The sequence below is a fragment of the Alnus glutinosa genome, chromosome 8 (assembly GCF_958979055.1).
Source record: "Alnus glutinosa chromosome 8, dhAlnGlut1.1, whole genome shotgun sequence".
NCBI classification, from domain to species: domain Eukaryota; kingdom Viridiplantae; phylum Streptophyta; class Magnoliopsida; order Fagales; family Betulaceae; genus Alnus; species Alnus glutinosa.
Window position 1 is genome coordinate 29,504,624 of NC_084893.1, and position 22,861 is coordinate 29,527,484.

The 22,861-nt window shown below is 34.0% G+C and overlaps 2 protein-coding genes and 1 long non-coding RNA gene across 4 annotated transcripts; 2 read left to right on the forward strand and 1 right to left on the reverse strand.

Moving 5' to 3' along the window:
• The first annotated feature begins 2,429 nt into the window (after positions 1-2,429).
• On the forward strand, positions 2,430-3,253 carry LOC133876450 (heavy metal-associated isoprenylated plant protein 47-like). The gene is made up of 3 exons (XM_062314731.1): positions 2,430-2,561; positions 2,668-2,746; positions 2,831-3,253. Exons 1-3 carry the CDS (start codon positions 2,484-2,486, stop codon positions 3,094-3,096), a joined length of 423 nt encoding a protein of 140 aa, XP_062170715.1. The 5' UTR covers positions 2,430-2,483; the 3' UTR covers positions 3,097-3,253.
• A 14,842-nt stretch (positions 3,254-18,095) lies between these two features.
• On the forward strand, positions 18,096-19,003 carry LOC133874489 (heavy metal-associated isoprenylated plant protein 47-like). 2 transcript variants are annotated; one of them, XM_062312318.1, is made up of 3 exons: positions 18,096-18,176; positions 18,274-18,352; positions 18,489-19,003. In XM_062312318.1, exons 1-3 carry the CDS (start codon positions 18,171-18,173, stop codon positions 18,794-18,796), a joined length of 393 nt encoding a protein of 130 aa, XP_062168302.1. In that variant the 5' UTR covers positions 18,096-18,170; the 3' UTR covers positions 18,797-19,003. The 2 variants fall into 2 exon arrangements, with proteins under 2 accessions (XP_062168302.1, XP_062168301.1); XM_062312317.1 differs by having other exon boundaries at positions 18,138-18,352.
• Positions 19,004-21,440: 2,437 nt separating this feature from the next.
• Positions 21,441-22,233, reverse strand: LOC133875973 (uncharacterized). Its single transcript, XR_009901514.1, has 2 exons — positions 21,985-22,233; positions 21,441-21,859 (listed from the first exon to the last, which is right to left on the reverse strand). It is a non-coding gene; the product is annotated as an uncharacterized LOC133875973 (long non-coding RNA).
• Positions 22,234-22,861: the final 628 nt, after the last annotated feature.

Consider the following 22,861-nt stretch of genomic DNA (forward strand, 5'->3'; position numbering starts at 1 on the left):
TCTATATTAACCATCACTCATCCGAAATGCTCAGTGTCCATTAATTGATATTGCCTACTAAAATTCTACTTCAAACAAAGAGCTAAATCTCTTAGCTTTTGAGTTTGTTGGGTGGCCGTTATCTTGCAAAGATTATACGTATGTACGATAATATTCCTTATTTCAAGTTTTAGATAATGACATAATAAACCGTACGCAATTAGAAAGACAAGCTCATTTGCCTGCCATGATTTGACTAAAACGAAATAAGAAAGAAGAACAGAAGACACTTGCTATATTTACAAATCAATCCATTATCCATAAATCAAATTTTCTACGCATGATCATAATATAGTCATAGATATAAATAAAATTTTTATAATAAAGTGTTATTTATAATTTTCATCTTTCGCGCCTAATACACGTACAAAATAGTTAAAGAGCAGATCTGCTCCGAGCAAACTAGATTTAAGACAATAGTAGCTAAATATCCTAAAAATTTATTTAAACCGGCCGTGAGAGATAACCCCTCACACCTGACTAACCTAATTCATTCCCTAGATCGTCCATGGGGACAGATCTAAAAAGAAGAAAACTCTTATTCAAAACAAAAGCACAACCAGCAAACAACAGCTAGCAGTCAAGGAGGAGATGAACGGCACAACACAGAAATAGATGGACGGATGCATAGTAAAAATATCGAAATTGCTTATATGCTCCCTCATTCTCTCATATCTATTTTCTAAAAGGTGAAGTCTACGGCCAGCTTCTTCCCCATCACTTGCCTATCCTCTTGTTGCATCAGCCATCAAGGGTCTTTTATTATAGCACTACATTCGTATTTTACAATTAAATTATGTGTCAAAGTGTCGTAATCGTTCCAGAAACCATTGAAGGTTGAATAAGAAAAGTCTTTAATTTGCTGTTTTTGTATTTGTTTTTCGTATAACTCCAAGCGAAAGTATTAATTAAGAAAGACTCGAAACATTGCCAAAGTATTTACAAATTAAGAATCAAAACATCAAAAGAAAGCACTATCGATTGAGTTCGAGAAAATGAATTTATAATGGGAAGTGGAAACAAATTCACGAGCTTAATTAACGACCGAAAGATAAACGCGTAGTCTATATATTTTCAACGCATGCACGCCCGCCCGCCTCTTGTTAATTAGAGAGACGATCAATAAGAGAGTCTTCAAGTATGTACTATATATACTGGAATATCAATCATTTTAGATCTACAAATTATATTTATTATTTTTAACCTATTTCTGTGATATCATCTATTTATTATTATTAACATTTAACGTAAAACTAATTAATTGCTTAGACTCGTGCCAACTAAACTGGATGAAATGATCTCCAGCTAGCTCAATTATCCTTCATGATTTGACTTTACTCCAAGTGATCATCCGTTTTCTTTTTTTCTTTTTCTTTTTTTTTTTCCCCTTAATTAATTAGAACTTTTGGCAAAACCTTAGAATTGCGTTTTTTCCTCGACACGAGACGCGTTGCACTAAGATTAATTATATGGGCAAATTTAAACGAAACAAGACTTGTAACAGAGCAGTATTAATTTGACTTCCAATGCATATGGAAGGGACCGGGTTTTTTTATCTACCGGCCGGGAGGGGGTGGATGTAATATTTCTAAAGAGTAATTGCACGTCTCAAAATTAATTCATTAAAAAAATTCACTCGAACGGTTACTTGTAGCACCTTCATACTAATTACTAATTAACTTGTAATTAGTTGTATTTGTTGAAGATACATATGTGAGTATACGTACATAGAAATATTGTTTGAGTCTCACGTACATTGAAAAGATGCCATTAGTGTGAGTGATTAATATAGTATAGTTGAGTCCAAATTAATCCATAGGTTTAAGCTTTTAAATTAAGTGATCAATATCTCAACATATTATATTATGAGGTACCTAAAAAACTTTTCAAGACATCAATCTCTATATATAGAATCACATATAAAACTGTACAAAAAAACTTTTCGATCAAGACTTCAATCTCTAGATGTAGAATCACATATAAAATTGTACAGGAGAGGCCTATATATATATATATATATATATATAGAGAGAGAGAGAGAGAGAGAGAGAGAGAGAGAGAGAGAGAGAGAGTGGCCAACTATTCTAGACATACATACAATAATCAATATATATGAGACCAAATCGATCGAATTGAATACATGATACATAATGAAACATAATTAACATTCTAGAACAGGTATCCTTACTTAAATCTTACATATATTCCAAAATTCTACAATTAATATTCTACTATTCATCCATCTAAACTCCTCCATTTTGAAAGTACATGTGAAACGCGTTCACCGTACCAGCGTCATCCTAGCTTAGTCAATAAATCTTATATATAGTTTTGTGGACCGCTTAAAATATATTATCTAGCTCCCCAGGCAATTAAGATTCATCCTCCTAGCTGGATCTCTTAGCTAGCCCACGCCTATAAATGTACCTTCAATTCATTTCTCCATGCACACAGATCAGATCGAGTTCTCTCACGAAAGCCGCTTGTTAATTATATATAATTGCTTCCGCAAAAACATGAAGGTAAGTCTTATTACACCATGCAAGAACGCAATACAAGTAGTGAATTCTGAAATTAAACTTGACCTAATTAATTACATACTGTCTTTAATTTGATCTTATGTTGCAGCAAAAAATAGTTATCAAGGTGCAAATGAGCAGTGCTAAATGCAGAACCAAGGCCATGAAGATTGCCGCAACAACAGACGGTTAGCATCAATCTCATTACTTTTAGAAGTAGAGCTTAATTATATATGGTGTTTATATATATATAAATATATAGCTACGTACAGGTGTGAGCTCGGTGGCAATACAAGGGTCAGATAACGATCAGTTGGTGGTGAGTGGCCAAGATGTTGACTCGGTTAAGTTGACCCGCTCGCTAAGGAAGAAGCTTTGCTATGCCACCATATTGACCGTCGAAGAAGAGAAGGAAAAAGACGCAGATACGACAGAAGAACAAGTGGAACCAAAGTTTCCGGCGTGTAATTATCAACCATATCCCAAGTACTATGAAGTCGTCTACGATCCGTATCAAAATAACTGCTCCATCTTGTGATATCGTACGATTTACGAGATCACCCCTCGATCTCTTTCAAACCCCCCGAACATGCATTTGTTTGTCTGTTGAGTTTGGTGCACTATGTTGCTCTTAGTGTCATCTTGGAGCGACTTATGATTCGTTTGGGTATTGAATTTTTAGAATTAGAATTGAATTCTTATTCTAATTGCAAATTTTGAGGCAAAAAGTTGTGTTTAGGTGTTGAATTTTTAGATTATAAAATATTATTTATAATGGTAAGAAATGATTGGAAGTTTGAAAAGTTGTGTATAATGATTGATATTGTGAAAAGTTATGTGAAATAATTATTTAATTAAAAAATAAATAATTTTTCTTTTTAAAAGAAAAAACAAAATTAAAATTAAAATAAAAATAAAAAATAAAAAATAGAAGCAAGGGGTGGCTGCCAACCCTTTGGGGGTGGCCGCGCGGCCACCCCCAGTGGTTGGGGGAGGCCGCGCGGCCTTCCCCAAGTGGTTGGGGAAGGCGCGCTGCCACCCCCGGCAACCTCAAGGGGTGGCGCGAGGCCAACCCCTAGATTTAAAGGTGGCCGCGCGGCCACCCCCCAGTGGTCGGGGATGGCCGCGCGGCAACCCCCAGTGGTCGAGAATGGCCGCGCGGCCTTCCCCAAGTGTCAGGGGTGGCGCCCCCGGCCACCTATGGTGGTGGCAGTGCGCCACCCCCTTTGAGGGGTGGCTGCCAACCGGCAGCCACCCTGCCTTTTTTTTTAAAAAAAAAAAAAAAAAAATTATTATTTTTTTAAAAAAGTTATTATTTTTTTAAAAAAATTATTATTTTTTTTTTAAAAAAAAGAATTTATTATTATTTTATTAAGTAAATGTGGGACCCACGCACTGTGCGTAAGTCCCAATCATCATGGAAGGTAGAATTGGATTCAGAATAGAATAAGTTTTCTTCTCTGTATCCAAACCAACCATAATATAGATTCTGTTGTAAAAATTATTTGGATGATACAAGAATTCTTGTTGAAACTAAATAATATTAATAAAAAAAACTATATTAGAATAAATAGAATATAAGAAATTAAAATAAAGTAAGGAAAGATTTCACAATGCTATAGAATCACGCAAAAGCGTTGTCTTTAAAGGTTAATTTCAACTCGGTGCGACTAGGTCTCTTGACACGCAACTTTTTAGGATTAAAATAAAAATAAACTCAAACATGCAATTAATCAAAACAAAATAAATAATAAAAACAGTAAACTTTCAAGATAAAAAGAATTAAGGTTGTGAAATTTACCTCATTAATTCATTACAACATATATTCTTGATCGTTGATTTTACTCATACTCTACATGATATATAATCTAGAAATCAATCTTGTTACCATGGAAAATATCTTCATTAAAATCTTTAACAAAAATTTAAAGCATGTTCTTCTTCGTTTTTAAAAGAGATTAAAATCAAATCATCTATTGTATCCGTAAAAAAACAAATCACAACAAATATCCAATTTTAAAATTACAATATAAACCAAGCAGTCAATTAATAAAAATAATCCTAGATCATGAGAAAAACTTAATTAAACTCATATCCAAAATTCATTATCTATTAATTGATATGGAGCAAGAACAATTTTAATCATTCAATTAAACATCATTTCGGGTAAAATCAAATCTCAAAAATAAAAGTTGAAATTTATTAATGAGGTTTCATTATTAATCTTAGTTAAGAATTTAGTCTCTCATAGTGTTAAAATACAAAACAGAATATAAATAAAAATACATGAACTTGAAATTAGGGACAAATTCCCAGCATAAAAGCTCCTTCCTCTGCTGCTCGTCGTCACTGTGCTTTCAGTCCAAGAGAAAACTAAAAGGAAAAGACATCCCCCGCTTCCAGCCGAGAGAGAGAGAGAGTCTAAAAAAATCGCTAGCTAAAAAAAATTCTCTGGAATGCGTCCGAAGAGAGGCTTTTATAGCTGAAAAAATTTCAACCTTTCTTCCACCGCCTTTTTTTTGCCTTTTCTCTGCTCCTGCGCTACGCTTCTTTTCGTTGCTTGCAGTGCGGCGCCTCTTCTCTTCTTTCAATTCTCTTTCTTTTTTTTCTTTGCTTTTCTTCTCTCCTGCAGTACGGCTGCTGCAGCATGCCTTTTCTCTGTGCTTCACTGGAGCTACGAATTGGACCCACTTGGATAATTTGTGAGTCACGAAGCTTGTTGCAAAAACAAGGAGAGAAGTCTTCTTGTGGGCCATGCTTTCTTTTTGCCTTGCTTTTCTTTTTTGCTTTCAATTGCTTTGGATCCCACGTAATCTCTTCTTCCTCTCATTTATTCTTTTATGATTTTCAAATTCTCCACCAAATCTTACAAAAAGATAATCTCTTGCATTAACGTGACATTTTAAACTCAAAAATTAATAATTAGACATTGTTTCACAATTAATTATGAAATATATGAATGAATACAAAATAAAGTATGATAATACCTATTCTAGTAGCATAAATGTACACATTTAAGCTATTATCACACCAATACCAGTTTATTGCTAGTCCATAGCAATACTAAAATAAAAGTAAATAAATAATTAAAATAAAATTAATAACTGCACCACTTTCGTTAGCATTTTTGTAATGTTCAAGACATTTTGCAGTAATTAAAGTATAAAATTTAAGTAAATAATTAATTAAAATTAATTTAGTGTCATTAAAAATGTATGAATATTTTTAAAAGTTCAAAAAAGCTAGATAAGGAATAAAAAAAAAAAAAAAAAGGAAATTAGATAGATGAAATAAATGAAAAAGAGAAACTAAGTAAAAGAAAGATTAAAATAGAAAAGAAATTATAAAAGAAAAAAAAATAGAATAGAAAAGCAAAAGGAAGGGCCGAATCTTAATAAAAAAGAAAGTGCGCCTCCCTCATTTGAAAAGAAATACAATATATATATATATATATATATATATATATATATATAATAACATGTGGGGCAACCTGTGCCCCACATGCGTAAAAGGAAAATGAAGGGCCATTTGGCCCTCCACAAATAAAACAAGAAAAAAAAGGGGCGTCCAGCGCCCTTTACACAAAAGGCTTTTGCCCCTTCAGTCCGGAAGAAAAAAAGAAAAGAAAAAAAGAAATAGGGGGAGAGCTCCTCAATATTTCTTTTGGGTTTTTACCTTGAAATGTCGATCTACGAAGATCTAATCGTCTAAATTTAAATCTGAGTTCGAAAATGTGATCCTAACACTTGTATCTACGTTTCTATCGATCGTTGTGAGGTAAATTGTTAAATTCATATTTTGAGATTTTTGGTTAAATTTAGCAAGATATGAGTTTAATCTAGTGTTTTTTTTAGGTAATGGGTTACTTGGAACTTGCTTGAAGTTACCCAAACCATGGGCTAACCATGGGCTTGGTTTGATGAATTTTTGGTGAGTTTCCTTAAATCTTAACTTTTAGGTATTTAATTTTAATTGAGTTTTTATGTGATTAACTCTTAGTAAATGCTATTGGGTTAATAATATTGTGATCGGGTTTAGAGTTTTATAAATTATGAGTTAATTTTGGAAAACCTAATTTGATGAGTTAAATTAATTTGAGAGTTTTTAAGTGTTTGAAACTTAGGTTGTTAAATTATGTCAATAAGTTGGTAATTATTGTAAAAAATAAAAAATAAAAAAAATAAAATAAAAAAAAAATAAAAAAAAATTAGTAAACGTAATTTTAGGATTAATGTTATTTTAAATACGGTAGTGTTTTATGTAACTAAGTTAATAAAAATAATTTTAGAGTTAATGATATCGAGAAAATATTAACAAAAATAATTTATAGGTTAGTGAAATTAATTGCGGGTTAGTAATTAATTAAATAGTGATTTTAATATCTAACCCTTAGTAAATACTTTGGGTTAGCCTTAATTGAGTTTAGTTAGCGTCTAGATTTATGGGTGTGTAATTGGGACCCTTAAAATATTATGGGTTTTCAAGGATTAGCTCTTGAACAATTTAAGAGTCAAATGTCGGTCTAATGTTAGAAAAGTCAAATAATGTGCAATGTGTATTTTCACAGTGATACATTGCAATGTGGTATCTAGGAGACCTAATGCTTAATATCCGCGCAACCAAGGTGAGTATTATACTCACTGAAAAAAGTTATTTTTTATGTATTTTATAGAAATGCAAATAATGTGTTTTTCATATCGAACCGACAATATATTAATTATATGTTTTGGATGTTTTGAATGGTTTTAATTATGTTGAAATATGACACTAATGTTTATGTGATTTAAGATGATTTGAGTTATGAGTATGAAATATGTTTGGTGTTTTGAGATATGATTTGAAGTGTTTTATTGCCTACTGCGGTTGAAATTTTAATTTATGTTTTGATGCATGCTGCAGTTGGAAATTAAGTTATGTAAATTGTTTGAGAAAATGACATGTTGAACTGTTTATGTTTTATGAATATAGCATGTGTTAAATGTCCATAAATTTAAATGTATAGTATTTGTGCATGAGCATTGAGCATGAAACGAATAAGACCGGGGTTCAATTCCCTTGGCAAACGAACAAGACCGGGGTTCAATTCCCTTGGCAAACTCACGAGGTGCCTACTTGGGTTAGATTCCCTTGAAGTACTAGTACTTACTTGGGTTAGATTCCCAAGAAGTGCTTTACCATGGTTTCAATCCCCATGAGGTACTTACTTGAGTTAGATTCACTTAAAGCACTATACTTGGGTTAAATTCTCAAGACATAAAAAATAAGCATGAGCATGTATATTATTGTTTTTATGAGTGATGTTTTTATACTATGAATTACTAGACGTATTAGTATGCATAAGAGTCTCAATGAAAAAGAACTTATGTATATTTCTATCGGATTGTTGCATGATTTAAAATGCCATTGTTTTCTAAGTCTCACTAAATCAAAAGTAATATAGTAGGTGAGGATGTATGTAGTTGTTTCCAACAATGGAACTTCTACGTATAACCTCAGCTACGTAATATGCTTTAAATATTTTCTATTAGTCGGTGTTTGCTATATCAGCTATGGGGGTTTTCAAACAAAAATTTATAAAATTAGTGGCTGTTATAGTGTACGCATGACTAGAAATGAAAGGTTGGTTCTTTGCGAAAACTCAGTGAATAGTATACCTCTGAGGTCTTAGTGTATTTATTTATGCTAAGATGGTGGGCTCATAATTCCACCAGTGCGAATGTGGCAACCTTCGCAACCGTGCAGACATTGATGCTTTGGTTGCAGGTTTTGCGGGTATAGATATTAACTCGTCCACTAAGCGTATGGGATGCTATGATTGGAGCACATCGCGACAGTCATAAATCACTGACTCATGGGTAGTCTGCATTTTGGGTATTCTATTTATGGCTCGTGTCCTACGTGGCATATGTATTTGTTGAGCCTGTATTATAGTATGTAGTTAGAGTAATGTGTTTTATAAGCCTTAAATAGATAGACTTGTAAATGACTCTTGTTGTAATTAATTGTTATGTATTAGATGTATTTCCGTTTATGATATGTGTTCCGCTACACATTGATTATTATATTCCGCTGTTAGATGTTACTTTGATTATTAGGTGCATGTTATGGGGCATGTGCCATATGTTGGCTGAGCGACATGTAGTCGTGCCACTGTGAAGATCCGTTTGTATGTTTTCAAAAAAAAAAACAAAGGGGTCGTCATAGTTCTCGATTGCATTTAGCATATGCAACAAGCCTTTGAACCCCTAGGTGTCCCTTGTGGACGAGTTATAGTCTCGTGAGGGCTTACCAGATGCGATACCCACAAACGCCATGTTATTTCTCTACAAACTATGTAACACCCTGAATTTGAGCTTGCAAATTCGTAAGCAGAAACCTCCGGTTTCCACATGACATTACTACATCAGAGATAAACTTTCGCAGTGGAATATATTTTTTTCTATAGTCTTAGGAATTGATAGCATAACACATTAGAGCTTACTGAAATACTTCGGTAGTTTATTAAAAGTTACTTAGGTTTAACTTTACATGTCATATGCACACTAGGTGCATCAAAATTAGTGCCACAAACGGCACATAAGCATATAACATAAAACATGCCAAACATGACATCGTTATAAATATTTACATGCCATAAAATAAGACACACATAAATACAACTAGTAATTTCTAAACTAGCACATAATAATTCGATAATGGTTTCAAAAACCATCAAAACTAGCATATGGGTCCATGCCTTCATTCTCCAGATCTGCATCAGTAACTATATAAATATGACGTTATCGTATTTACATAGACAAATAAGTGAGTCATTCATTTTCATAACTAAGTTACCATCAGATTAATAACAGTTCATAAATAATACAAATGCAAAGGTTGTATGAATATGCATCGTAGTAACCATGTAGTTTGTGTTTTATGATCATTTTACTTCAGAACTCTCGTTCTTAGGTATCCGAACCCATTCATGTCATTTGCCTCACACTTAAAGTCTTACCTGTTTTTACTGAAATCCTACCGGTCTCAGCATTAGTTATATATTAGGACTTCGGACTCCCATGGGTCACTATGAACCCCCTAGGTCCACTGACTAGCTTTCCTTCCATTGCTATTACATCAGCTTGTTGATGGTTATCTCATCAGCCGTTATATTAATTGGACACAACATGCAATGCATGAACAATCACATGCAATGAACACACACCACACAATCTTAATGAAACATAGAATCATTCCTCAGTAAGTACATCCATACTTACTCTCCTTGGTGTAATTTCCTAGCTCCTTTTATGTCATAAATAAATATATACAAAGAAGATAATATATTTATCAGCCATTTTTCTAATATTAAAACTGTTTATTTTTACATCCATTCATTCATCATTTTTAGTCATCAATATTAAAAGGTGATTATTTATAAGTCTTTTGACATTTAAGCTTTATGTTCAAACACCGAAACGTGATGACATAATGTTTAAACATAAGTCTTTCAGTCAAAGCACTTTTAATAAGTATTTTAGAGCAATTATGGTTATCCACGAGAATTGTAAGTGTAAAACAAGACAATAACATGAGAATATAAATACTACAACGATTCATGTTTAAGCACTGAAACACAGCATATTGCTCTCGGTGATATAACACTTAAACATGAATCCTAACAGGATGATATTATGATGCAAAAGATATGGTAATAAGGTGGTAGAACCAACCCTGTAGGAATGAAGTAAATGATAAAATAGATACAGGTGGTAGAACCAACTCTATAGGAATGCAATAAATGATAAAATAGATACAGATGGTAGAACCAAGTCTGTAGTAATGCAATAAATGATAAAATAGATACAGGTGGTAGAACCAACTCTGTAAGAATGCAATAACTGATAAAATAGATAAATATTAACAATAATATATTCACTATTTTACAAAAGTCATTAAATCAATTAAAATAGTGAAGGCAAGTAGGGGTAGAAGGTGCAAAATGTAATAAAAGAATTAGGGGTAATTACCTTTTTCCCCCCATGAACTACCAGCCGTTGTCAACTTGCCCCCATGAACTGACACCTCGACCAAAATAAAGACCATGAGACATTGTATGCTGCAAGTATCTGAGAATTCTTTTAACAGTCTGCCATTGTGGTTTAAAAGGTCGATGCATGAATTGGCACACTCGATTTACAGCAAAGCTAAAGTTGGATCTTGTGAGAGATAGATATTGGAGGGAGCCCATTGTACTGTGGCAAAGAGACAGATCCTCCATTGGATCTCTTGAAAAAAGCAAATAGAACTGAAGAGGAAGCCATTGGCGAACTTCAACACCAAGAAAATAATGTAAATCACCCAAATCTTTAACAGCAAAGTCAGCATTAAGGAGCTGGAATAAATCCAGGATGGCAGCTGGATTCGAGGATGTGATGATGATGTCATCAACGTAAAAAAGTAGGAAGATGGTGACTGACTTTGTTTTGTAAAGAAAAAGTGAAGAGTCGGCCTTGGACCCGATAAACTCAAGTTGGATCAGCTTGTTACTTAACCTGGAAAATTAGGCTCTAGGTGCCTGTTTGAGACATTATATAGTCTTGTGGAGCTTGCACACATGATGAGGAAAGTTAGGATTGATAAATCTAGGTGGCTGGACCATATGAACATCCTCGGATAAAAGACCATATAGAAAAGCATTCTGTATATCAATTTGTTTCATTGACCATCCAACAGAATATGCAAGGGAAAGCATTGTTCGGATTGTAGTAGGCTTAACAACTGGACTATAAGTTTCTTCATAGTCCACACCTGCTTGTTGATGGAATTCTTTGGCTACCAACCATGCTTTGTGTCTCTCAATGGATCCATCGACTTTTCTTTTTAGTTTGAACACCCATTTGCATCCTATTGAATTTTTGGAGGCTTGTGGATGTACAAGTGACCATGTCTGGTTATGTAGAAGAGCATTAAACTCAAGTTTCATTGCATTTCTCCCATTCAATAACACTCACAGCATTTGAGAAATAGGTTGCTTTCTGAGTGGCTGATGCATGTTGTGTTAATAAATCCCGAGGAGCAGGGTATCAGACAATGCCATCTATAAGCTGTCTTTGCTGAATGATATTGTTGTAAGGCCTGAGATTTGGAAAACACACACATTCAAATACTTTGAGAAACTTGTAATTAGGGACTTGGTGAAATAATTTTTCAAAGGGTGATTGATTATTAAGCAATGGAGTTGGCATTTAATTTATGAGATAACAGGAGTTAAGGCAAGCATCTTCCTAGAATTTTTTAGGGTGAGAACTCTCAGCCAGTAGGGTTAGAGTTGTGTCAATTAAGTGTCTATGCTTGCGTTCGGCACACCCTTGTTGTTGGTGTGTATGAGGACAGGAAAGACGATGTGTGACGCTGTGAGACTGAAAATAGGAATGAAGATTGCAGTATACACCCCCCCCCCTCCTCGCGGTCTGATTACACACTCATTATTTTTGTGTTTAAGAGTCGTTCAACCATAACTTGGAACTTAAGGAAGATAGACATGACATCTAATTTGACTTGTATTGGAAAAACCAAGTAAAACAACTAAAGGCATCAATGAATGACACATAAAACTGACTTTCGTTTATTGATAATGTTGGAGAAGGTCCACATACATCTGAGTAAATTAATTGTAATGGACTACAAATTGAAGAACTAGAAGAAGTAAAGGGCTGCTGATGACCCTTGGCTTGTGCACATGCAGAGCAAGGGGATGAAACCTTATTTGAAGAAACTGGAAGGTTGAACTGAGAAAGAACATGCTGAACTGTGCGAAAGGCAGGATGACCCAAGTGCTTGTGCCATGAAGCTTTAGAAGTGTGTTCACCGAAAAGGGCTTGTTTTATTGACGGAAGAAGTTGATAGAGGCCATCTTTAGTGTGCCCTTGGTGGAGGATGGCCCTGGTTTGAATGTCCTTAATCAAGAAATAAGAGGAGTGAAATTCAAAAAGTACAGAGTTGTCAAGGGCAAATTTTTGAACTGAAAGAAGATTTTTAGAGATGGATGGAACACAGAGGAGTTGGTTTAGGATAAATTTACGCCGAGAAAAGATGAATGATGCAGAACCAACATGAGAGATAGGCAAACCTGTTCCATCTACTACTCGGATCTGATCCTGGCCATGATAGTCCTCACGAGATAAGTTGAGGTGCTGCAGGTGGTTAGTGACATGATGTGTAGCTCTTGTGTCTGGGCACCAAACGTCCTTTGCTGGTATTGTTGGTGTTGAGTAGTAGGTCTGTGGAGAAGCAAGAGGTTGTTGGTCTGGAATAGACTCCTGTCGGTGGTAGCAACGAAAGGCAGTATGGTCTATTTTCCCATATATCTAGCAGGTAGGACGAGAACTGGTAACAGCATCAAGCGAAAAATTGGGACCACGACCACGATTGTTTGGGAAGTATCCACGACCACGGTTGAAAGGGCGTCCTCCATGGCCACGGTAACCCTTGCCTCTAGGTGTGAAGGAGCGGTTTGTAAGATTTGCAGCAACCAAAGGATGATCAAGGCTAGAGGTCAGTTGGTCCAGGCGCATCTCGTGAGCCAGTAGATGACCATAGAGTTCATCTATGGATAAAGGATCAACCCTAGTTGTGATAGATGCCACAAACGGGTCATATTTGGAGCCGAGACCCTTGAGGAGAAAAGAGACACTCTCAAAGTTATTGAGAGGTTGCCCGGCAGCAATGAGAGTGTCATTCAGAGTCTTAATGGTTTGGAAGTATTCTGTAATGGAGTTGCTAGCTTTCGTCATTGTGGCAAGCTGAAAGTATATCTGCATGACTCTAGCACGGGCTTGAGATGCAAACATGGAGAGTAAAGTGGACCAGAGAGCTACTGACGAGACGTTGCCAACTGCATGGACCACATAAGGTTCAGTCAGTGTGGAGATAAGGATGTTGAGTTTCATCTGATCACGCTGGTTCCACGCAAGAAATTCTGGGTTGACAATTGTGGCAAGGGCTCCAGCATCAGTTGAAGGATTCGGAATCGTTTGAGGAGGAGGTTGAGATGAGCCGTCAAGAAAGCCGTAGGCATCCTGTCCTTTTATGTAGGCAAGAGTCTGTGTTTTCCACGTCATAAAGTTTCCTTTGGAGAGTTTGATATGAAGATTCGGATTCTTGTTGGGTATGGTAAAGACAACTGGTTGCAGATGGGGAGGTGGGAGATGAGGTTGAATGGCTATGGAAGCCACCAAATTGGCAGAAGCACTGGATTCGGAATCAGAATGAGCCATAGCTCAAGACATGTGTCTTTGAGCTGGCTCTGATACCACGATAGAACATAGAAATTATGGATGCTGAAACCTTCCTCTTTACCGAGCATTCATTGATCATATATAGAGGTTCATTACGGAGTTTAAGATAAACACTAACTCTAGTCTAGCAATTGGTTTCTACCTCTAAATACATTCAAACTATAACACTTGAAATCTTATCTAGCTATGATACTATTGCATTAGGACTCTATAATATGTTTCGACTTTTGGATAGAAGTAGAGGACTTCTTAGCAGAGTCCCGATTGGACACCTTCACAGATTGAGCCGCACAAGACTCTTGTTGGGTCTAGACTCCTGCTGGGACTTTGAGTCTTGTGTGAGAGGTGTTTTAATACTTGAAATTCATGGGAATCTAAATTCTCCTGAGTTATGTAGAGGCCGATCGAGACAAGAATTTTTTCTTGGGTAGGGTTAATTGGAGGGGGAGTGACTAATTAAAGTTTAAGCATTACATGAATAAAAACATTTCAAACAACATATTTTTATACATAAATATTATTTTGTGAAAAACTTGTAACACATTTTTCCTAACATTGAAACAGTCTATCTTCTACCTAGAAAAACAAATTAATTAATTTTTATTTTATTATATATATATATATTGAGAAAAGCCCTGAATCTCAACATGAATTTTTTGGACATAGATCGACTTTCTCCAGCAAACAGCTTGTGGCACAACTTTTTTTTTTAAGCGTACGTATTGATGCTGGGCAGTTTTATTACCAGTTTTTTTGTCAGGCCTGTTTTATTTAATATAAAAATAAAAGATATTTTTTTTAATAAAAGACTCCAACACCTTTTAAATAAAATGTTACACCAAAAGGAAAAAAAATAGTTACAATAAACAATGTCTCACATTGGATAAAATTATTACAACTGCTCGAAATAAGGTTAAACATTGCATAAAATTTCTCTTACAAATGAAAAGAATCGATTCACTAATTATTCTACAAGAAGAAGAGCAAAACAAAATAGGAAGACCAGTGGTGCCTGGGTCCTTGCATTAGATAAATATTATTATAATTAATTATATATCAGTCTAACGTTTAATCTGAACTCCTCAATCTTCCTAATAGTGGGCCTAGTGCCAATGGCCCAATGACTTTAGAATTTTTGTGCTTTCAGATTAGCCGATTAGGAGGCTAGGCATGCAAATCTTGGACCTAATATCGATCATCTCTACCTTCAGGGACGCGCCGGGGGGGTGGGATTTCCTAAAAAAAAAATATTTATTAGGTAGAAATTTTTTTTTTTTTTCCTAAAAAATTAAAAAAATATAAGGTAAAAATAAAAATTTAGCTTATTTGGCCCTACCAAATTTTTTTTTTTTGCCATTAGCCCCTCCCTATAAGAACTTCTGGCTCCGTCCCTGTCTACCTTCAACATGTTTTGAGAATCAGATGATTGGAGGATTCTTCCAAGTCATCAATCACCTGCATAACAAGTGACCGACATACGGGCGGAGAGAAAGAGTGCTCATAAGTATAAGAGCATTCGCATTGGGTTAGCTAAAACTTACTTTTAGCTAAAATAGATAACATAAATGCTAAAAATACACTCCATTGGATTATCTATCCTAAATCTAAAGTAGAGTTTTGATAGATTTGTGAATTGTGCAACTCTACATGTGGAGTTGCACTATTCACCAATCTATCCATTATTTTATTGTTTTCTACATACAAAAAAGTGAAAAAGTAAAATGACAAAAATTAGAAAAGAGAAAAAAAAAATAAAAAAAATAAAAAAAGAGTAAAAAAAGAATATAAAGTTAATAATAGATAATTGGATGTATGATGCATTTTAAAATCCATTATCTAAACTAGTAAATATTACTAGACTTCTAGAACGTGTCGACAGCGTAACCGTCATCAATTACCTGCGGTGTGGCCCTTAATTATTGTCTTACTTTTCAACCAGCCACCAGGACTGACATGTTATTTTGAATATAAGTTTGTTAATTCATAGAACATTCTTATAATCTGTTTGCGAAAGAGAAAAATCTCAGGACTAGTTTAGCAACCAACATTTATTCTTCCACTATTTTTTTTTACTTTTTTTAAAAATATCAAATAAAAAATATTCTAACTTTTTTATATTTTTTATATCACATTAATTATATTTTATTATTATTTAAATAAAAAAACTCACTATAAAATAAAATCTTTTCATTTTTCTATAAAACATTCTCAAATTTTATATCACATCAATTACTTTTTACTATACAACACACAAATATTCCACAACACAATATATATATATATATATATATATATATATATATATATATATATATATATATATATATATATATATATATATATATATTTTAAATGTTTTTTCAAAATTTGGTAACTTTTCAATCCAGAAAAAGCTTCAAATTTTAATTATTTTTCAAAATGTGTATAGGATTTACGCGTGGATCCCACCAAGAAGTCAGCACAGGTGGGATCCACGCGAAAATAATTATCTTTTCTAGCTAAGAGGTCAGCATAAGTGGGACCCATGCCTAAATAATTATATTTTTTTTTACTTGGAGGTTATCCCATGTGGGATCCATGCATATATATATAGTAAATAAATATTATTTAAGTTATTATTCAACATTACTTTTCTTAACACCGATAAATATAAACAATTTTTCATACCTTTAATCATTTTCAATCATTTTATATCATTAAAAATTGTTAATTTTCAATCTAAAAAATTCAATATCCAAACATAATTTCAAAAAGAATTCTAATTCTACTAATTACCTAAACACATTTTATTTACCTTAAAATTCACAATTAAAATAAAAATTCAATTCTGATTTCAAAATTTTTATACCCAAACGAACTATTAATTGGGTATCAGGGTTGTAATTAAAGAGCAAGACCGTGTCACGTGGAAAAAAAAATTTCTCCCATCTAATTTTAAGGAAAACTTTGTTATTTTTCTTTTCAATCTTGTGATGTATTGTTGGACACCCCCCAGGATAGGTTGCTGTGCGGTTGCAAATTGATTAGGAAAAAAAAAGAGTATTATAATAATTCATTCAAAATTATAACTTTGCCAAACCATGGAAATATGGATACCCTTACGTTATCCTAATTAATGTCGCTTTGTAGGATTTTGGATTCCCGCTATTTGTAATCAACTCGATAAGTCTCGTCATTAATAAAGTTTCTTTGTTAACGTGCTTTCTCAAAAAACTAATCTATGAAAACCTCCAGATCGACTCAAAAAAAATGGGAAGTGAAAAGTTCTGTGGGGGGGGGGGGGGGGGGGGTTTGACAAGTATTTGTGTTGTGGAGTTTTTGTTGAAGTAGTAATAAGAGTAATTAATCTGATACAAAGTATTAAAAAAGTTTGAAATTGTTTTATATAAAAGTAAAAAAGTGAATTTTTTTATATTTAAAAAGTAATAAAAAATTATTAAAGTGGTATAAAAAGTGAAAAAAAATAAAAAAATGTTAAAATGTTTTGAATTTGACTTTTTTGAGAAAAGTGAATAAAAAAAAAATAGAAAAGAAATAAGATGCTTGCCAAACACCCTCCGTCCTTCAATTCCCTCTCCTCATCACCCCTTTCTTCTCTCCCCCTCGTCTCCTTTTACCCTTTGCTTATATACGCTTCTTTTGAGGCTCTTATCCTATGGAAATTTTCTCTAGCATTATCCGTTTCTTTTGAAGCCCTTTCTCTGGACTCTTTGTTTAACTGTTTTTACTAGTGACATTGGTTTTTGACATTTGTGCCAAAAATCAATAGCATCATATAGTTTATTTGATGTATTTACTCTTAATGTTTGTTTTCTCTAATGCTTATTGTTGGACCAATTAGCTATAATTTATTGTTTTTAGTTATAATTTTTCTTCATTTATCTATGAAAAAAAGAAAAAGAAAACTAGATAGTCTCGTCAATAATCTTTGTACAATTAATTAAATATCTGGAACAGGCATCCTTACCTAACTCTTACTTTCCAAGTCCCATATTATCTTAACCATTCATCTAAAGCAGTCCTTTTTAATTTAACAGTACTACACGTGAGCCACGAGCACGCACCTAGAATATCCATCCTCAAAGTCAAAGTCAGTCAATAGACATACTTTTGAGGTCTGCGTAATGGCATGGGAAACATGTAGTTTCTAGAGCGGTAGAGCCCGCCCAGGCAGGAATCATCCTCCTCTCATCCCAATTCCCTTGTCCCACGCACGCCTATATATAAATGGACCTTCAATTTATTTCTCCTCCATGCACACAGATTAAGCTAATTTTGATCAGACTTCTCTCACGAAAGCCGCTTGCTATTATTGCTTCCGATCCTCTAAAACATGAAGGTAAATCTGGCCTATTACATGCATGCACCAAGAACGCAGTAAAAGTAAATTCTGAAACTTGACCTAATTAAGTGTGTCTTTTTATGTTATGGTGCAGCAAAAAATAGTTATCAAGGTGCAACTGAGCAGTGAAAAATGCAGAGCCAAGGCCATGAAGATTGCCGCTAAAGCAGATGGTTAGTTAGCTAGCTAGCATCAAAGTGATCATGAATACTTAATTTGTTCGGGTTTTAATTAAGAAGTAGAGTACATTCGAGGTAGCTAGTGCTTAATTATAATATAATAATGTTTATATATATATATATTCTACAGGTGTGAGCTCGGTGGCAGTAGAAGGGTCAGATAGAGATCAGTTGGTGGTGGGTGGCGAAGGTGTTGACCCGGCTAACTTGACCAGATCGCTAAGGAAGAAGCTTTGCCCAGCTGCCACCCTATTGAGCGTCGAACAAGTGAAGGAAAAAGTGGAAAAAAATCCGGAAGTTATAATTAGCTCTTCACAAAGTGTTCCCAACTTTTCAGAGTTACAAGCGTGTTATCAAGTATATCAAGCACCATTTCCCAATTACTATATATATGAAGCCGTCGACGATCCGTGTCCAAATATCTGCTCCATCATGTAATCGTCCCGGCCGTCCCCCAAACCTTTGTTTCTGTTAAGTTTGGCGCACTATAGATATATATGTTGCTTCTAGCGTCACCTTAGAGTACTGTGTTAATCAGGTAATTCTTCCTGTTTTTAGATTGGTCTTTTGGCCATTAATGCATGGCTGAAATATAAAATAAGCACTGTTTTAGATTCTACTTCATCGTCCTCACTATTGGTGTTTAAAGACATTGATATCGAGCTAATTATAACCGCTTGCAAGTTTGTTGGGATTATAATTTGTGTTTGCATGTCAAAGTATTTGTATAAGATTATATAAGTTAATCTTAACTCGTTCCAATTTAATTAATTAAACGAATTAGATCTATAAACCTTAATCCATTAATTTCAAGTCCGATTTATACATATCAAATTCACATATTGTGTAAAAGATAATTAGGCCGTAATACAAAGAGGTTCCAGTTCTTCCAATTCAGTTAGAATTAATACGCATACACCTAAACAATGGTCCGACAGACTTGAGATGCCATTGGATTCCACGATGGGCTTTATTAATCACTTTCAACGTACTTTCAAGGCATGGTAATCATAGGCTTAAACTACCACTACAGGGAAGACGGGAGAAGCCGGAAGGGTCAGCACAATGAGAAAGATTTAAATTTCATTTGTGTGATATTAGATGAGGGTATTTTTAACATTGAAGAAATGCTAAAAAAAAAAAAAAAAAAAAAGCACACAAAAACAAAAAAAAGATTTGTGGGGTTGGAAGGGGAGAGACTAAATATGAAAAGCCGTGAATCTAAATATGAAAATTTTGGACATAGCCTTTTTCTAACATCTACTCAAATATAAATATGAAAATTCCGCTATTTTCTCGGTTTCTCCTATATATTTTAGAACTTTGTTCTTGCTTGCAACATTCTTAGGTATCATAATTGCACTTTTCTGACTGCTGTGTCGATCGAGTACACATTTTTGCTTTGAATGTACCATTACATAGGTTGAGAGTCTCAGACCCTACAAATATTATTAAGATTCTCGAATTTCAATTTTAAATGGGATGGTTGTTGGGTTCATTTGCTTTAAACGAGTGGTGATGGACTATATATATATATATATATATATATATATATATTAGGCTAAATTAAATCGGCCATTTCTCGTTTAAATTGTCTGAATTTTTATGAAATATGAATAGCTTATAACAGGAGATTCTCATCCTCACGTTATACATATATAATCATAATTGATTGGGTTGTAGTAAGTAATTGCAAAAGAACGTGCCCGTCAAGTGCGCTTCCAATACGGTAAATTATTTTCTAAAAGTTTAAGCTAATGAATAAAATATAAGTAAATTTAACTTTTTTAAATTACCACACAAGGACATGGACCGTCTTAATTGAAATGATGGATAAGGCAAAGCTTGTAATATATTATTTTCATATATGACCTATAAGCCACATAAGAAAGTATTTATTAATATTTAATAAATATATAAGATATACGATATTACGGTTATGTTACTTAGGTAAATTAATTAATTAAATTATCGTAATAAAATCGTTTAATTGATTTAAAATCAATTAATAAGTATGTTTGCTAATATGTTTTCAATGATGTTTTTCAAAAAAAAAAAACTGTTCAAGTGTGACATAAAGGTCTATCGGTGAAAATTATTTTTGTATTCTTAAAAAATTCTGTGTTTTGGGTAATTTGTTAATATTTTTATTTGAAAAAAAAAATTAAGTTTGATGAAGTTTTGAAAAAAAGTATTTTGGATTTTGGGTTTAAAAAAGGTAAAAATTGATATTTAAGAAAAAGAATTTTCAAAATACATTTGGATAATTGATATGTAAAAAGAGCTTTTAGTATTTGAGAAGAAAAAACTAAAACTTTTAAGCACATTTAAACATTTATTTGAATAATTGATATTTAAGAAAACCTTTCAATGTTTGGGAAGATAAATACAAAATATATATATATATATATATATATATATATATATATATATATATATATATATATATATATATATATATATATATATATATATATATATATATATATATGAGTAAATCCAAAACTTTTAACAAACTATTTTATAATTTAATTATACACTCCAATTCCATCAAAGGAGAGTAGCTACTGGGTTTGGGACTCACATGTAGGATCCACTCTATAAGAAGGTGAGCAAGCACATAGTGTGTAACTTGTATTTTTTTTAACATTACTCTATATAGATAGTTACCTGGCCAATAGTGCTTTTTGTCTCCTATCAACGTCACAGCTAGATTTCTAAAAATTGTGACGACTCTCTCCACTATATAAGTAGGAATGTGTTGGAATTATTAAAGCAATCGAAGGGATCATTATTTGTTCTCTATGCAGGCCACTTCATTGAGAGCATTCAGCATGAACATTTTTTTTTTTTCGAGCTACACAGTTTATTCATGTGCCTAGAGCTCGTAACCATGTAGCTCGTCATGAGCTAGCAAAAGAAGCAATTCGTACTAAGGTTAAGAGGATCTGGTTGAAAGATATTCCACCAAGTACTTTTATCTTTGTTTGGAGAGAGCTTTCCTGCCCCTAGATCCCAAATATGGGGTCAGTATTTTCTCACTTATATGCAAGATGATAGCAAATTTTGTTAAAAAAAAAAGAAAAAAAAAAGAAATGGGTAAGAATTAACCCCAAGAAATTACATTGTTCTACATTAATTGTGATGATCAGAGTGCATCCTAAACGTCTTGTGAAAAATCACTCTTTCCGTTCTAAAACAAAGCTTTAACTATTGAGATACCATTTCGGAAGTTCTCTACTCATGGATAAGGGAGTAAACTCTCTTGAAAATTAGGGCTTCAACTCGGAGTCGGTTCTTGATTATTGGCTAAAACCAGTAACCAGTTCCGGGGCTCTTGGTTATTAGAAATTAATAACAGGCTCTGGTAACCGGCGGTTACCCGGTTAACCCAGGTGGTACTCGGTTATTTGAACTCGGTATTGAAAGCCTCGAAAAACCGCTTCCCCTTCCGCTGAAAGCCTAAAACCCACTTTCCTTTCCACTCTTCAGAAGAAGCATCTTGTTATACAAGCATTGAAAGAATCAATCTTTAAGAAGAATTCAAGAAGCCTGATCTGATCGGTTTTGGATTTCAGCAGAAAGCAAAAGAAACTTTAAGAAAGTGAAGAAAGAGAGAGCCAAACCTGGTGTTGACGGCACGGTACGATGAGTTGAGGCAGAAGCTGGGTTCAATGACGCCGATGAAGGGAACCAGCGGAATTGTTACTGCGGAACGTCGAAAAGGCTGGTTGGTTATGTCTTTGCAAGGGACGGCGGCCGAGAGATTAGGGTTGTGAAAATAAGATAACAAAGGAAATGAAAGAATGAAGCGATGAAAGGCTGAAAGCTTGCAGCGGATGGAAGAATCCAAAAATGCATGTGGCAGTAGCAAGGCAGTCGGGTGGTTGGGATCTTAATGACCACGTGGCTGATGGAGATAAGTTGGAGAGATAATGACTTGCAGCTGTTGTTCACTAAAGTCTAAACTATCTAAACAGAGTCCAATTGGTGCGTTTTAGATGCAGTATGAGTATATCATGCAACGCGCATTGCTGTTGCAAGCAAGAATGTGCGTGGGCTCGCCTGGAATTTTGGGCCGATTTGTTTGGGTTGTTATTTTTAGTTTGGGCTTTAGATAACCTTTTGGTGGGTTTGTAAAGACTATAAAAATTTAGAAGTTTAAGCCTTGTTTAAAAATTTAAAAATTTATATATATACTCGATTTTCCAGTTATAATCGGGTTTTGGAAAAGGTTAAAGCCGGTAACCAGCTCTGGGTAGCCGGCTACTGGTTACCGATTACTGGCCGAATTTTCACTCCTAGCCTATTGAAAATATTCATGGAATTGACATGCATGTTAACCAAGCTAGGCAGCTAGCTACCATTAAGAAGTTGAAGCTTAATTTGTATAACTTCAAATTGCTTGTCTTCGATCGTCGCACAATTATTGAAGATATTTGGGGGCAGGGTTCTAGTGAGAAAGTAATTCTATATATACATTAAGTATCTATCAAGTGTCTA